The sequence below is a fragment of the Oryzias latipes genome, chromosome 23, assembly GCF_002234675.1.
Source record: "Oryzias latipes chromosome 23, ASM223467v1".
Lineage (NCBI taxonomy): Eukaryota > Metazoa > Chordata > Actinopteri > Beloniformes > Adrianichthyidae > Oryzias > Oryzias latipes.
Genome location: NC_019881.2, coordinates 22,585,285 through 22,599,275, shown reverse-complemented (window position 1 = coordinate 22,599,275; position 13,991 = coordinate 22,585,285). Strand labels below are relative to the sequence as shown.

The window sequence follows — 13,991 nt, the reverse complement described above, 5'->3', positions numbered from 1 at the left end:
GGTTTCATGCAGAAGAGGACAAAGATCTTTTTTCTCTTCCTCATCCTCCCGTCATCATGCTAACTCAGCAGAAACTGTTTTTTGTGAAATCCCTCCCCTGATCTCATATCTGCCTCTCTGTCTCTCTGTCCTCCAGGGCGGGGTACCTCCCACAAGGCGTCCCCTTGCAGCTGATTGGTTACCTGCCAGAGGAGACGTCCTTCCTGCCGTGGCACTCTGCCAGCCGAGCGCTGTACCAGCTGGACAAACTGCTGGACCGAACGGACGAGTACCGGCTGTTCAGTGTAAACGAGCCGTCCGTCAGCAGCTCCGCCCATCAATAAAGGCTCCTATCAGACAGCTGCGTGCTAAATGTGTGTGTGTGTGTGTGTGTGTATACAGGACTACGTGTTGAAGCAGGTCGCCTCACGGTACCATCAGATGGGCTGGCCGTCAAACGGCCCCGGGACGGAGGGCAACATCCTGCAGGCGTCGTATCAGACCGAGTAAGACAAACACAAACCTTTTGATCTGATCTTCTCATGTGTGGTAAATATGTCAGGATGTTGACTGATCCTGACCCTTACCCTTACCCTGACCCTAACCCTAACCCTAACCCTGACCCTAACCCTAACCCTAACCCTAACCCTGGCCCTAACCCTGGCTCTGACCCTAACCCTGGCTCTGACCCTAACCCTGGCTCTGACCTTAACCCAGGCTCTGACCCTAACCCTAACCCTGGCTCTGACCCTAACCCTAACCCTGGCTCTGACCCTAACCCTGGCCCTAACCCTGGCTCTGACCTTAACCCTGGCTCTGACCCTAACCCTGGCTCTGACCCTAACCCTGGCTCTGACCCTAACCCTGGCCCTAACCCTGGCTCTGACCCTAACCCTGGCTCTGACCTTAACCCTGGCTCTGACCCTAACCCTGGCTCTGACCTTAACCCTGGCTCTGACCCTAACCCTGGCTCTGACCCTAACCCAGGCTCTGACCCTAACCCTGGCTCTGACCCTAACCCTGGCTCTGACCTTAACCCTGGCTCTGACCCTAACCCTGGCTCTGACCCTAACCCAGGCTCTGACCCTAACCCTGGCTCTGACCCTAACCCTAACCCTGACCCTGGCTCTGGCTCTGACCCTAACGCTTACCCTAACCCTGACCCTAACTCTGACCCTAACCCTGGCTCTGACCCTAACCCTGGCTCTGACCCTAACCCTGGCTCTGACCCTAACCCAGGCTCTGACCCTAACCCTGGCTCTGACCCTAACCCTAACCCTGACCCTGGCTCTGGCTCTGACCCTAACGCTTACCCTAACCCTGACCCTGACCCTAACCCTGGCTCTGACCCTAACCCTGGCTCTGACCTTAACCCTGGCTCTGACCCTAACCCTGGCTCTGACCCTAACCCAGGCTCTGACCCTAACGCTTACCCTAACCCTAACCCTGACCCTAACCCTGGCTCTGACCCTAACCCTGGCTCTGACCTTAACCCTGGCTCTGACCCTAACCCTGGCTCTGACCCTAACCCAGGCTCTGACCCTAACCCTGGCTCTGACCCTAACCCTAACCCTGACCCTGGCTCTGGCTCTGACCCTAACGCTTACCCTAACCCTGACCCTAACTCTGACCCTAACCCTGGCTCTGACCCTAACCTTAACCCTGACCCTGGGGACGTAGTAGCGAGACCCTTTAGGGATGGACCGAGCACCGCCCCACTTCCGCGGAAGTGGGGCCACAGCCTTTCGACCTAACCCTGACCCTGACCCTTTCTGCTCTCCTGCAGGGAGCTGCAGAGGGAACTCATCATGTTGGCTTGCAGCTTCGGGAACAAACAGTGTCACCGTCAGGCCGTGGCCTACATCTCTGACTGGATTTCCAGCAACAAGAACAGGTACCTTCCATGAGTCCAAAACACGTTTAGCAGCTTCATAAGTGAAGAGTCTGGATCTTTCATGTTGGATGAGACTCAACCAGCTGGGTGAAAATGAGAAAATAAAAAAAACAGATTAAACAAAGAAACATTTTTCAATCAAACTCAAACAACAGCAGAACAACTGTTGTCTCTTCCTGACGATCTAAAGAGGCCCCGCCCACCGGGAGGCGGGACTAGAATGGTATTTCTCTAAAATCTTGATCTTGAACTTTGGGAAACATCAACAAGTGAAAGCAATGAGCTATAAAAACCAAACTAGATGCATGAATATGAAGAAAGACATGAAAAGCGGCCTTCTTACCAATGAAAGTTCCCTGAATAAATGCAAAGTGGAGCAGAAATAATCTCTCCAGAGGCCACATTAACATGTCACGCTCTATTCAGGGATTCTAATCCCGTTTGCAGATTCTCTGTTTGGGATTTTCCTGACCATGTCTGAGTATTAATTACACCCCCCACGCCCCCTCAGAACTATGCATTAATTAATACGATGTGTTCGTGTGACCCCACCCTCCCAAATCCACACAGAACCTTAAAGTGAAGGGAAGAGAACTCCTCGCCTCATTGATGTTAGCGCATTCACAGTGGAAAACTGCAGCCTCTGAAATGTGGCGAGGGAGATTAGCTTTGGATCTGATGGAGCGTGAAGCTCGTCTGTGGTCCAAAACCTCCTTCTGTAAGGATCCAGAACACTCGCTGGAGGGAGGGGCCAACCAGAACAGTTGCTGGAGGGAGGGGCCAAAGGTTTCTTCTAGAATTCAAACCACGTCCAGATGGGAGTTCACTGCTAATCCATTTGAAGTTGTCTGGTTTGTTGACAGTAACTGGTTTAAACTGCTAAAGACGTTTTCATTTTTCTTCTAACAAACGTTTTTTTTTTAAGTTTTCAGAATGAACGAAACGGATTTACCTTTAAGACAAAGATTGTGACTCGTAGAAAGACACCAGTATCATCAGCAAAAAGACAAATGGACTCATGTCTTCTTCCTGCTGCCCCCGTAGATTATCGTGTTAATCGCCATTAATTACAGACAGATTAGCGTGTTATCATTTTTTTTATCAGGTTAATCTTATTTTTAATCTAAACCTATTGTGGTTTTCTCAAATATGAGAACCAAAAGGTCCAACTGTTTACTTGCATGAAAGTTTTATTTGAACTGGGCTGAAAACGCTTGGTACGAAGCTCCCATCTCACGTCTTAGTGTCCGTGTTCGCAGCACGCCCCACCTTGCTGCTGCGACAATGTTAATGTGCAAATTTGTAGTTCTTTACAGAACTAATGCAAACAAGCACACAACGCCACAGCTGTTGTCTATTGTGTAAGGGTGTTTGTTATCATGAAATGATGGGATACGTGGAGGGCTGATCACATGGGAGAGTCCACAGTCCTACCCCGATGTTTTGTTCTTGTGTTATTATTCTATTATTATTATTATTATTTACCAATTATAAATAACTATAGTAACTGAAATTTGTTTCTTTTACATTTGAAATTCATACCACTATTACCAAAACAGAATGCACAGAATTTTATATTTTCTTAATGAATCCAGATATTGGAGGTTTACTAATCTTCTATGAATACTTCTATTTTCAGAAAAAATCCATTTAAAGTCCCGCTCCGATCATCTTCTGATCTATGTCCACAGCGTTCCCAGCCGTCTTTTAATGATCAGAAACCTGTGTGGTTTTCTAGGACATAGTTTCTGCAGAGCGGCAGGATTTAGAGAGTCACCTCTTAGTTGTAGACTGTTGGCATGGGGAAACCACACCCTCTCTTCCCTTCCCCATAACTGAGAGCTCTCTGTTTACAATCTCTCCTGCTAGCTTGCAGCCCCTAACACCCCCAAGCTAACATTAGCGGTGTGACAAACATCAGATCTATCCAGCCGTCCAGTTCTGATCCGGATTCCAGGTCAGATGAGGAGAACAAAGACGTTCATGGATCTGTTTGTCTGCAGGTGGATGCATCAGAAAGGGGCGGAGCAGGAAGCTTGTGGCCCCGCCCAGTGTATTTTCTATGTCACAAATAGGATCTATATGAAACAGCATTTTCCTCAGCGTGGTTTTTTACGCTGGATCCTCATGGGGGGTTTGTGGGGAGCAGGTGTTTTTGGGTTGGATCTCTGCCGCGCCTAGTCGGTGACACTGGATCTGAAAGTCCTTTTAAAGTGCTCATTTCCTGTTCCTGTTAATCTGCTTTAGGAAAAATCTTTTCTCTGCAGAATTCAAGTGAGAAACTAAACTTCACTGGCTTTCCTTCCCAGCAGCAGAAAGCGGTCAGGAGGCCGTGTTTATTTACATTTCTGTGCTGACGTCTCCACTGTAACAAACCTGACACGGCTCATAATGCACAGACAGGACCGCCGCTCAGCACTTTCAGCCACTCTCTGTAATGCCTAAAAGAGTAGTGAACTTAAAGCTGCCTCTGCTCGTTAAATTTCAATAATCTGTGGGGTAGAGGTGGCGAGGGGACGGCGTTCCTGCAGCAGACCGACCTTTTCTCAGGCTTTTAACCGCGGCTCTGCCGGCCTCGCTGAATGTTTCATCTGTTTGACGTTTAAAAGATTCAGAGCAGCAGACAGACAGCCGGACGGACGGACGAGCAGATGCTGGAGATGCACTTATCCTGTCAGAGCCTGACGCCGGCGAGGGAGCCGGTGTCTCCACAGAAACGACTCGGGGACGCAGAAACATTTTCAACGCACACTCCGCCTCACACAGCCAGTGTGTTATTTAATGGGACGTGAGCCGTCTGGAGGCCTCTGCAGTGGAAGAAACACAGTATAACTTTTAGAAATTACGGCAGCAACTGTAGATGGGATGAAAAACGAAGCGTGTGCAGAGAGAGCGGAGCAGATAATGTTTTTACAATAAATAAACTATCAGATGCTTGTACAAAGAGTTGTCAGGTTAAATGCACTTTCATGCATTAATGCAGGGTGTTTGGCAGACGCTGCAAACGCAGGACTTGATCATCACCCCCAACAGGAAGACTGACGTCGCTTTGAAGTGGAGCACAAACAGCCCCACAGCAACACTTCAGGGATTAATCCCAGCTGAGCGGACGCCAATGGGGGGGGGGGGTCTGGTCAAACTCAACAGTTAAAGCAGGTCCTGCTGATGGTTAACCTGCTGGAACAGGAAGTGAAGCGCAACGACAAACAGAAGGAACCTGAAACGGCGGTGAGTCGCGTTCTGGTCACCTGATCTAAAGTCTGGGAAGGACTTTAGTTTCTGCAGCCCCAAACTCTGAGTGGCTGCCATGGTGACAGCCTGGAAGGGGCGGAGTCATCGGTTTATATATTACACATTTTGAAGAAAAGGTAGTTTATTAACAACATTCCAGCACGTTAAAGACATTTTAGCAAATAATAAAGCAGTAAATATGAATTTTACTCCTTATAGTCTAAAAAACTGGGCGTGACCCAAAAATGACTTTGTGAGATACTGGCGTTCTAAACAGGAAGTACCTGCTGGCTCCAAGAAGCCAAAATCCCATAGAGCTCAATATAGAAATAAACAGCTGTTCCTCAGACATTTTATTGGTCAGAAGAACAATTCTACATCTGCTACCTTTTAAAACATGTTGAAAGATGTAAACCCTTATTTTTTCATATTATTTCTGTAGTTCAAGTTGTTCAAGTTCATCACATTCTCGTTGGAGCTCCGGAGGCTGAGAAGATGGAGAATCTGGAGCTTTTCAATGCAAACAGACGGAGATGATTGATAACCTTCATTCTTTTAGTATCTGAGAAAACTCCACGGGTGTTAAAGTGTGAAAATGTTGCATTTCCACTCACTGCTGTTGAACTCATTCAAATGCTGCTTTTTCACATTAAAGCCTTTTGGCAGCATGGTTCCTATTTACATGAAGCCACTGGAGCCGCAGGATCTTCTGCCAGCTTTGCCAGATTTCCCGTTTAGATTCCAGTTCGGAGGCATTCGTTGTTTTGGCTGGCAGACCTCTGTTTGTCTTGGCAAACAGCAGAGGCAGCTGAGGCAGAGCTCTGGTGCGTCTGCGCAGCTGCCATTTCCACTTCCTCAAGTCTTTTCTCAGCTCCTGCACAATCCTGAGTCTCGTCGCGGCTTTTTCTGTCTGTAACGGCGTTTCCGTTGAGAACGTGTGAACTCACAGTCGTCGCCCCCCCCCCCCCCCCCCCCCCCCCCCCGCTGCAGGATTCCCCCGAACATCCGCGACATCGTTTACTGCACCGGGGTCAGTCTGATGGACGAGGACGTGTGGGAGTTCATCTGGATGAAGTTTCACTCCACCAACGCGGTTTCAGAGAAGAAGATCCTGCTGGAGGCGCTGACGTGCTCGGACAACACCTTCCTCCTCAACAGGTATCCAACCCTCCACTCGCCCCAGCCATTGATTGTATATGAGAACTGGACTGAGTGACCCCTCCCCCCTGCCGTTCCAATAGGAACTACTTCTGTAGAGACATAGACAGATGTTACTCAGAAGAACCATTCTGGATCTGATACCTTTTTCAAACTTTTTTAAGAAGTAATCATCATTTTCCTGTAAGTTATTCAAGTTATAAGCTGACCAATCAGATGCCTCAAGAAAAGTAGGCGGAGCCTGTTGGACCCCACGTCCAATGCTCAAAATGTCTGACAGATATCATGTAGCCCGCTTTCAAGTGGTAGGGGTGTGGCCTTCCAACAAGCTCCCCCCGAATTGGTTGCCACACAAACGTTGACTCAGACCAATCACTGCTCACTGACGTCGTCTGGCTCCAACATGGCGGCGTCTGTAAAAATGGTGACTAAACTGACTTTATTTGGTTGGAGCTGTAAGTAAACCATTTTTGATTGATGACATCACTCAGTCGCTCCAGTCCTCGTAGACTGTAATTGCCCCGCCCTCCCCCACCGAGAGGATCCTTCCTGGTCTGACCCAGATTTTACGTAGGAACCAGTAGATCTTTGGGGGGTACAGACTTTCCCACTGGAAGAACAGATCAGCACATGAATCTGCTTTTCACGGTTTTCAGACAAATTCATGTCCTGGAAAAACTTCCTGAAGAATCCGTGCTACGCTCGGATGTTTAACGTTCTGACAGGCGGCGACTGGCTTCAACCGCCTGTTTTTTTAGGACTGTTTGGGGCAGTTTAACCCTCAGAACGGCATGTTGGTCAGGAACAGACCATGGTTCTGTTCCAGTCTGTGCCTCCTGGAAACGACACCCAGAACAAGCCTGCAGTGAAAACCGTCTTCTGAGCATCAATTATTGATCTGTTTATGCTGAAAGTGAGCGATCAATCCCATTCATTTACTGTGGTTTCATGTAAACACATAACTGAGTGAATCTCTGCTGGATTGTAACTGTAACTCAACACGGATCATAAAATCCTCCTTCAGGTGGTGGTTTTAGTGCCCCCCCCCCAAATGATTTAGCAAGGTTCAAGTCTGCAAATTGATTTTTGTGGCCTTTTGACAAAAAGGGAGCAACGTGAATAAAAGGTGTGATGAAAGTTTGCTCTGCGCCTCACAAGTGCATAAAACCATCCCACAGTGCCTGTAGTTGTGTGTGTGCGCGCATGTGTGCGTGTGCACGGATCGATTTTCTGCAGCAGTGATGGTAGAATGGCGTGTTCAGACGTCGGTCCGCACAAACACACAAATCAAGGCGGCGCTGATTGGTCACAGCGGAACGGCTTCCTGCTCACGGGGAATTCAAAAAAGAAGAAAATTGATTTAGGACTTTAATGGAACACAGAAACTGAATCATGGCCAGCTCGCACACAAGGCCAAGGAAAAGCGCAGAAATGAAACAGAACGTAAAGAAGGGTTTGCTGGGAGTAATCTGATTACTGTTAGTGTTTTTCAAGTCTTTCTGGATCAGACAGAATCCCACACCTCTGGGATTTGTGACAAAAATCTGTTTCATTTTAAGGTGGGGGGTGAAACCACAGAGAAAGAACTTTCAAACAGGCAGAAGTTTGCTTTTCATCAACAATCTAATCCTGGTCTTCTTTGTGGACCCGGGCAGCTCTTTGGAGTTTTGGTCCACGGGGTTCCCGCGGGGTCCTAAAAGGTCCTTTTCACTTTGGAAAGAAAACCTTAAAAAATCGTCTTGAATTTTGATATCTGAGCCTTAAATATTGTGCGGTTTAAAACTTCTCCATCTCACATTTCTTGTTACACATTATTTTGATCAAATAATGTTAAAAAAACAGCGGCAGAACCCATCGTTACGCACCAATACGCTGAACGCCCACCACCGCTTGAGAAAATAAAAAAGGGGTGCTGATGCGTCATGGTACAGACCAAAAACTACAAGATACAAAGCTACAGTTTTAGTCATAAAATGGGAATGAATTAATAACATGGAATATATTCAGAGAAATTAGTCTTAATTTTTGATATACATGACCATAAAAGGTCAGCTGGAAATGATTCCCTAAAACAAGAACCAACAGAAAATGTTTGGAGCTGTAGAACTTCACCCGTTTAGACCCATCAAGAAGATACCAGCTGCTCCTGGTTTCTGGAACCCATCATCTGGAGTTGGACTTGGTACCACCCAAATGTTGACCTGACTAGAAGGTCGCACGTCTGATTGATAGCAGCGTGTATTTTGGTGTTTTCTCAGATGAACAAGAACTTGATTTAGTGGAACAGGTTGTTTCTATACACGATGTTTGGAACAACCGTTTGTGTCATTCTCCACAAAGAAGTAAAACATCTCATGTGTGTCCCACCTGGACCTCCTGATTCTTCTTGTACTTGAGTCAGCATTTATGATGATCTAGATCAGGGGTGGCTAACCCTGGTCCTCAAGAGCCTCAACCCTGCCTGTTTTCCAGCTCTCCCTAACCAGCTTGCTGTTGATTAGCTGACTCAAGTGATTTCACATCCTGATTGACTGAACACACCTGGTTTGGGTTATCAGCATCAAGCAGTCAAGGGAGAACTGGAAAACAGACAGGGTTGAGGCTCTTGAGGACCATGGTTAGCCACCCCTGATCTAGATGATGCAAACAAAAATAAGGCCCAAGTCAAATGTAGGGCATAAGTTCCCATCTGTGTTGTCTGAAGATGAACTTCCATGGTCATTCATTGGAGATGGAAACACGTACTGTGGCTGATCAGATGAAGTCAAGTTTCCAGATGATCACCACCTGGCTGAACTGGATCAGAGCTTCTGAACGGGTTCTGTTAGTTAGGACCATAGCTTAATGAAGCTCCTGCAGGATTCTGGTGAAGGCTGTAGACCTAAGATCAGAAGGACTTCTGCTGGCCGTTGGTGGTCATATCGTAATGTGTGGTGGATGTAGATGTAGAACTGAAGAAGCTGTTGTTTACAAAGTTCTGCCAGAATGTTTTTACTCCTTCAATTCCTAGACAACCTCAGAAGATCCGCCACATTCTTCAGAAGGACCAAGTCAATCTTCATACCCTCCTCCCACTGTGGGGTTGAGCTCAACACATTACCTCAACCGGTCTGATTAACCGAGGAAGCAACAGCTTCTAGTAAATGCTGGTGACCTCCATATACCATCTCCTCCTAGGTTACTCAACCTGTCTCTGAGTTCAGACCTGGTCCCAGAGCAGGACGTGATCGATGTCATCATCCACGTGGGCAGGAACCCTCAAGGTCGAAACCTGGCCTGGAAATACTTCAGGGAGAAGTGGGACATCCTGAACGCCCGGTGAGACCCAAACCGCCGCAGATGGTTTTGTCTTTGAGGAACTATTTGACGTCGTTACTGAAACCCGTCGTCTGTTCAGATACGGAGAAGCTTTGTTCATGAACTCAAAGCTCATCGGCGGAGTGACAGAGTTCCTCAACACGGAGAAGGAACTCTACGAGGTAAACGCACAGAAACACCTGAGCAACCGAGTTTAGTGTTAGCATTTCCCAAAGGGTTTCACAGGTAAGTTTAGGCATCAGTCCAACAAGGTAACTGATAGATAACTGCAAGGATTTAACTGAACTAGTTTAAATGGCCATTTTTTTCATTGTCCTCATTTTTGCAAGAACACCTGAGATTTCTTGATCCTAAACATGTCTATCAATGAGAACCTCATTCTTTGCTCTTGTTAAAGCTTGTCCTGTTCAGATGACACATGTGACAGCCTCAATGGAGCTTCGTGGTTCACAGAAGAACCATCACTGATGCTCAAAAAACTAGAAAGACTGACTTCTTAGTTCAGATCAATCTAAGATCCTCACATTCTAGAAAAGGAGCAAAGAAGGATGAACGAACTAAGAGCAGAAACTTTAAATGATGAGAGTTAAAGGCAAAATGGAAACAGGGCGGAGGGATGGAGAAAGTAGCTGGATTGTTGGGTTAATTTAAGTCAGAGGAAGCCGTGGATTTTCTGTTTCGCTCCACTGAATCTGTCAAGGAAAAAACCACTGAGTTTCTTTTTTGGTCCCACTTAAAAAAAAGACTCCTTTAAATGAATTCAATCATTTATACAGAGATATATAGAAGAGGGAATGTATCTAACTGCATAGGCTGGAAACTTTCTTTGAGAATGAGTTAAAAGTCTGTCCTTTAATAACAAGCTTTTATTTGACACTTTATTTTACCCGTACAAGAGTCACCCTATGCGATCTACAAATGAGGTTTTAAGCATATATTTCAGCATATAAATTGCTGTTGGGTCATTATTTATTTTTAAAACATGTCAAATGCCTTACCTTAAAGAACTTTTTTGCAAACAAAACTGGTTGGTCTAAGTTGTCTACTCTCCCTTCCATCTTTCCTCCCCCCCATTATTACTCCCACACATCCCCTATTTGTATTTCTTCAGCTGAAAGAATTTATCCAGTCCAGTGGCGTTGGGGCGGGGCCTGCGTTGCCACGGGCACTCGAGATCGTTGAGGGCAACGTGCGCTGGCACCGCCTTCATCGGCGGCAGTTCTACCAGTGGCTACGCAAACCTCCGAGCCTTGGATAATGCTCAGCAGCTCGCCGGACTGCGAATTGACTGCTGAGCTAGCTAATGCTAATGCTAGCCTACAGAAGCAGTCACAACAGGGGGGAAAAATGCGGGAAAATGGGCTTTAACGGTTCTGCGGCTGGTTTTGTGGATTGTTTCCTTTTTTTGAAATTCAGTTTCAACCTTTCGAGTCTTGATGGAGGCGGTCCCTCCTCAGCATGCGGCTGATGTGGTCAAACTGGTTTCTGTGCTCAGAAAAAGTAAAACTGTGATTTAGCAAGCTAGCATAAGCGCTCTCGGCTGTTTTTGAGAGCACTACAACAGTACATTCACAAACACATCACACTCAATCACAGCAAACGTGACTTACCTCAATATGTTTTGCTATTTTTGTAATCATGTTTTGAGGATTCTTAAGCTAAAGTTAGTGAGCGAAACAAAGCTAGCTAATGTTAGTAAGCTAGCTTTTTATGAATGTTTTTGCAACGAACATAGAGTCCAAGCTCCAGTAGGTCCTGCTGTCAAATTCTTCAACCCTATATGTCTATAGGGTTTTTTTGTTAAACAATTGAAAATTTACAATTACCTTTCTCCACCACACACTGTAAAATAGATTTTGGTATAAAAAAAGAAAAAGTAATACATGTAGTCAAGATTAAATTTAAACATGTGAAGAAAAGAAAAAGAAACTCAGCTCAAATACCTTTTATTTCTCTGTGAAGGATTTTAAATCACTGAAGTGAAGAAATATCTAAAGAGATAAAAAGATGGGTCTTGTTTTACCCGGACAGAATTCTACCTGTAAAATTTTAAATCAAATATCAGACGAGTTGTGTGAATAACTCCATTAAAAGTGAATGTTTTGTCTTCAGATTAAAATGACAGAATAACAGGTTTAATCTCAAAAGACAAATTCCCCGTTTCAGCAAGGTTTTTATTTTCACAAAGAAGCTTGTTTCATAACTTACTGGTAAACATTTTCATGAACTATCCTGTCTATAAGCTAAAGTTACTTTTTTGGCTCCTTTTTGATCTGATGCTGTACTAAATTGTTGACTTTGCAACAACAAGGGACTTCAAATTTGGCTGCATTTGTGTATAAAAAAAAGATCAGTTGATCAGTTTTAATGAACCTCCTTCCAGCCCATTAACATGTTATTCTATTATTTACACTTCATCGAGTAATTAAACATTGTTGAAGGATTTGTTTCCTCCAACTGTTTTTTTGTGACCAAAACACAAAATATTTGAAGTCAGACCTTCTTGTTTTTACCTCACTTGAACGTTCAGGCGTGTTGATCACATAACAAGAGCTGTTATTAACGCCACGTGGACTGCTTTGTTCACGCCACTCTGAAATTCATTAAGACTCATTACCTCCTCGCTACGTTCCAGCTGCCAGCGTTTGAGTTTAGAGAGAAACTTTGATTTTGTCACGATCAAAAAACGTCCGGCAGTTAGGAAAACATCAGCAGCCTTGAGAGGCGTCAGAAAGTCCTTTGTGTTGGAAAGCGGATTGAACCTCCAACATCTTTGCTCGACACCAAAACAAGCTTCACATGTGGAGGAATAATAGTCTTTGAAGAGCTGAGACGCTAACGAGCTGAGCTAGAGCGCGTCCGCCACAGCTTTTTAAGGCAAAAACAAGACTAGAATGAAAGGACCGCTGCTGTCAGAAAACAATTGAACATGACAGATGGGGAAATCAACATGAATTGACAAACTAGAGATTAAAACTTCCTACATTCCTCACAAAAACCCAAACCAGAAAGTTAACTGATTGATTCTGATACACAAAGAAATCTCTAAAAAAATCTGATCTGTTGTTCATATATCTTTTTTTATAGAAATAGTCCAAGTCAGACCCTCTGGTGAATTTTTGTCTTTAATATTCTTCTAATTTGTCATTTTAAATCAATTTTCTTTTAAATCTACATTTTTTTGGTTTCTCAACTCTTACAAAAACACTTCCATTATAAACATTTTTTTTCTTTTTTAGCAATTTTTGGAAATTAACCGAGTGATTTAAGACCAAAAACTAATTTCTAGTTTCACGAAGCACAAAATCAGAAAGCTGTTGAGCAACATCAGCCTCAGCTGCAGGACAGAATGGCTGCCGGTCGGCTCACACAATCCGGCTGATGGAAATATTTGTTGTGATGTTTTACGCAGATGATGTGGCTTTCTATGCGGGATAGTTCCCATGCCAACAGAAGCTGACCAGTGGACTTTTACAGCATGTTGAAGAAGTCGCATCATTGACAATGTGAAGGAGCAGTCAGGGGGAAATCTATCCGCTGATATTTGAACAAACTTTCCTAGACTTTGGATTCGTGTTGGATTATAACGGCGGCCTACTTTGAGGAGCGCTCTCATTAAAGGAGGAATATCTGGAATAAGATGGCTTTCTTGAATGTGACGGAGTGAAAACAGTGACACCAGAGAATGAGAAGTTTGGACGTATTCATTCATCTGACGACAAACTCCTCTGATTGACGGAGTTTTGGTTTGGATCGTTCATGGAGTTGAAGCGACTTTTCAAACGGAAATATGATTGAAGGTGGACACAGAAGTGCCTCCAAAGTCCAGATGCATTCATGGCTCCAGAACCAGAAAACATCAGAACCAATGAATTCTTTCCTCTGTCTGGACCCAGCTTTCATGTTAAAAAGCGAGCCATATAGCAGTTAATGGGCCTGCCTGCTTCTGTATATTGTGTGTCCTGTGGTGTCTGTGTGTGTGGGAGTGTGTGTGATGGTCGCAGCAGTGGTGACAGATTCAAACTCTTGATTAAAATTCTAATTAAAACAATTCTGATGAGGATTGATGCAAACTTTATGATGATGAGTCAGAAACAATCACCAGTGATGTGAAAAGCTAATTATTTCTTAATTACGTTGATTAGTTGATGCATTTTAAACAAATAATTGTCCAGTCAGGGAAATTGGGTTTACGGTCACAAAGCACACAACATGTATGATTTGAACTGTAAATGATTGGAGTGGGATATTTCAAATGAAGAGGTGTCCTTTAAAAGTGTTTCATGTTAAAAAACATTGGTGTTTGTGACAACAAAGAGGGTGAGGTGGATCAGAGTTTGGTCCAAATCCTGTTTACACTGCGCTGGTTTGTTGTGCTTTTGATTGGATGATATTAAAAAGTGAACCTGGA

The 13,991-nt window shown here is 44.8% G+C and overlaps 1 protein-coding gene across 2 annotated transcripts in view; it reads left to right on the top strand.

The window, feature by feature from the left end:
• The window catches only part of trhde (thyrotropin releasing hormone degrading enzyme), a 165,642-nt gene extending 151,651 nt beyond the window's left edge, over positions 1-13,991 (top strand). For both annotated transcript variants that reach the window (XM_023952251.1, XM_023952252.1), the window contains exons 14-20: positions 137-284; positions 382-485; positions 1,766-1,873; positions 6,095-6,262; positions 9,440-9,580; positions 9,660-9,741; positions 10,692-13,991. In XM_023952251.1, coding sequence (XP_023808019.1) covers positions 137-284; positions 382-485; positions 1,766-1,873; positions 6,095-6,262; positions 9,440-9,580; positions 9,660-9,741; positions 10,692-10,838 — 898 coding nt within the window. In that variant the 3' untranslated portion in view covers positions 10,839-13,991. The remainder of the gene's footprint in view (positions 1-136; positions 285-381; positions 486-1,765; positions 1,874-6,094; positions 6,263-9,439; positions 9,581-9,659; positions 9,742-10,691) is intronic.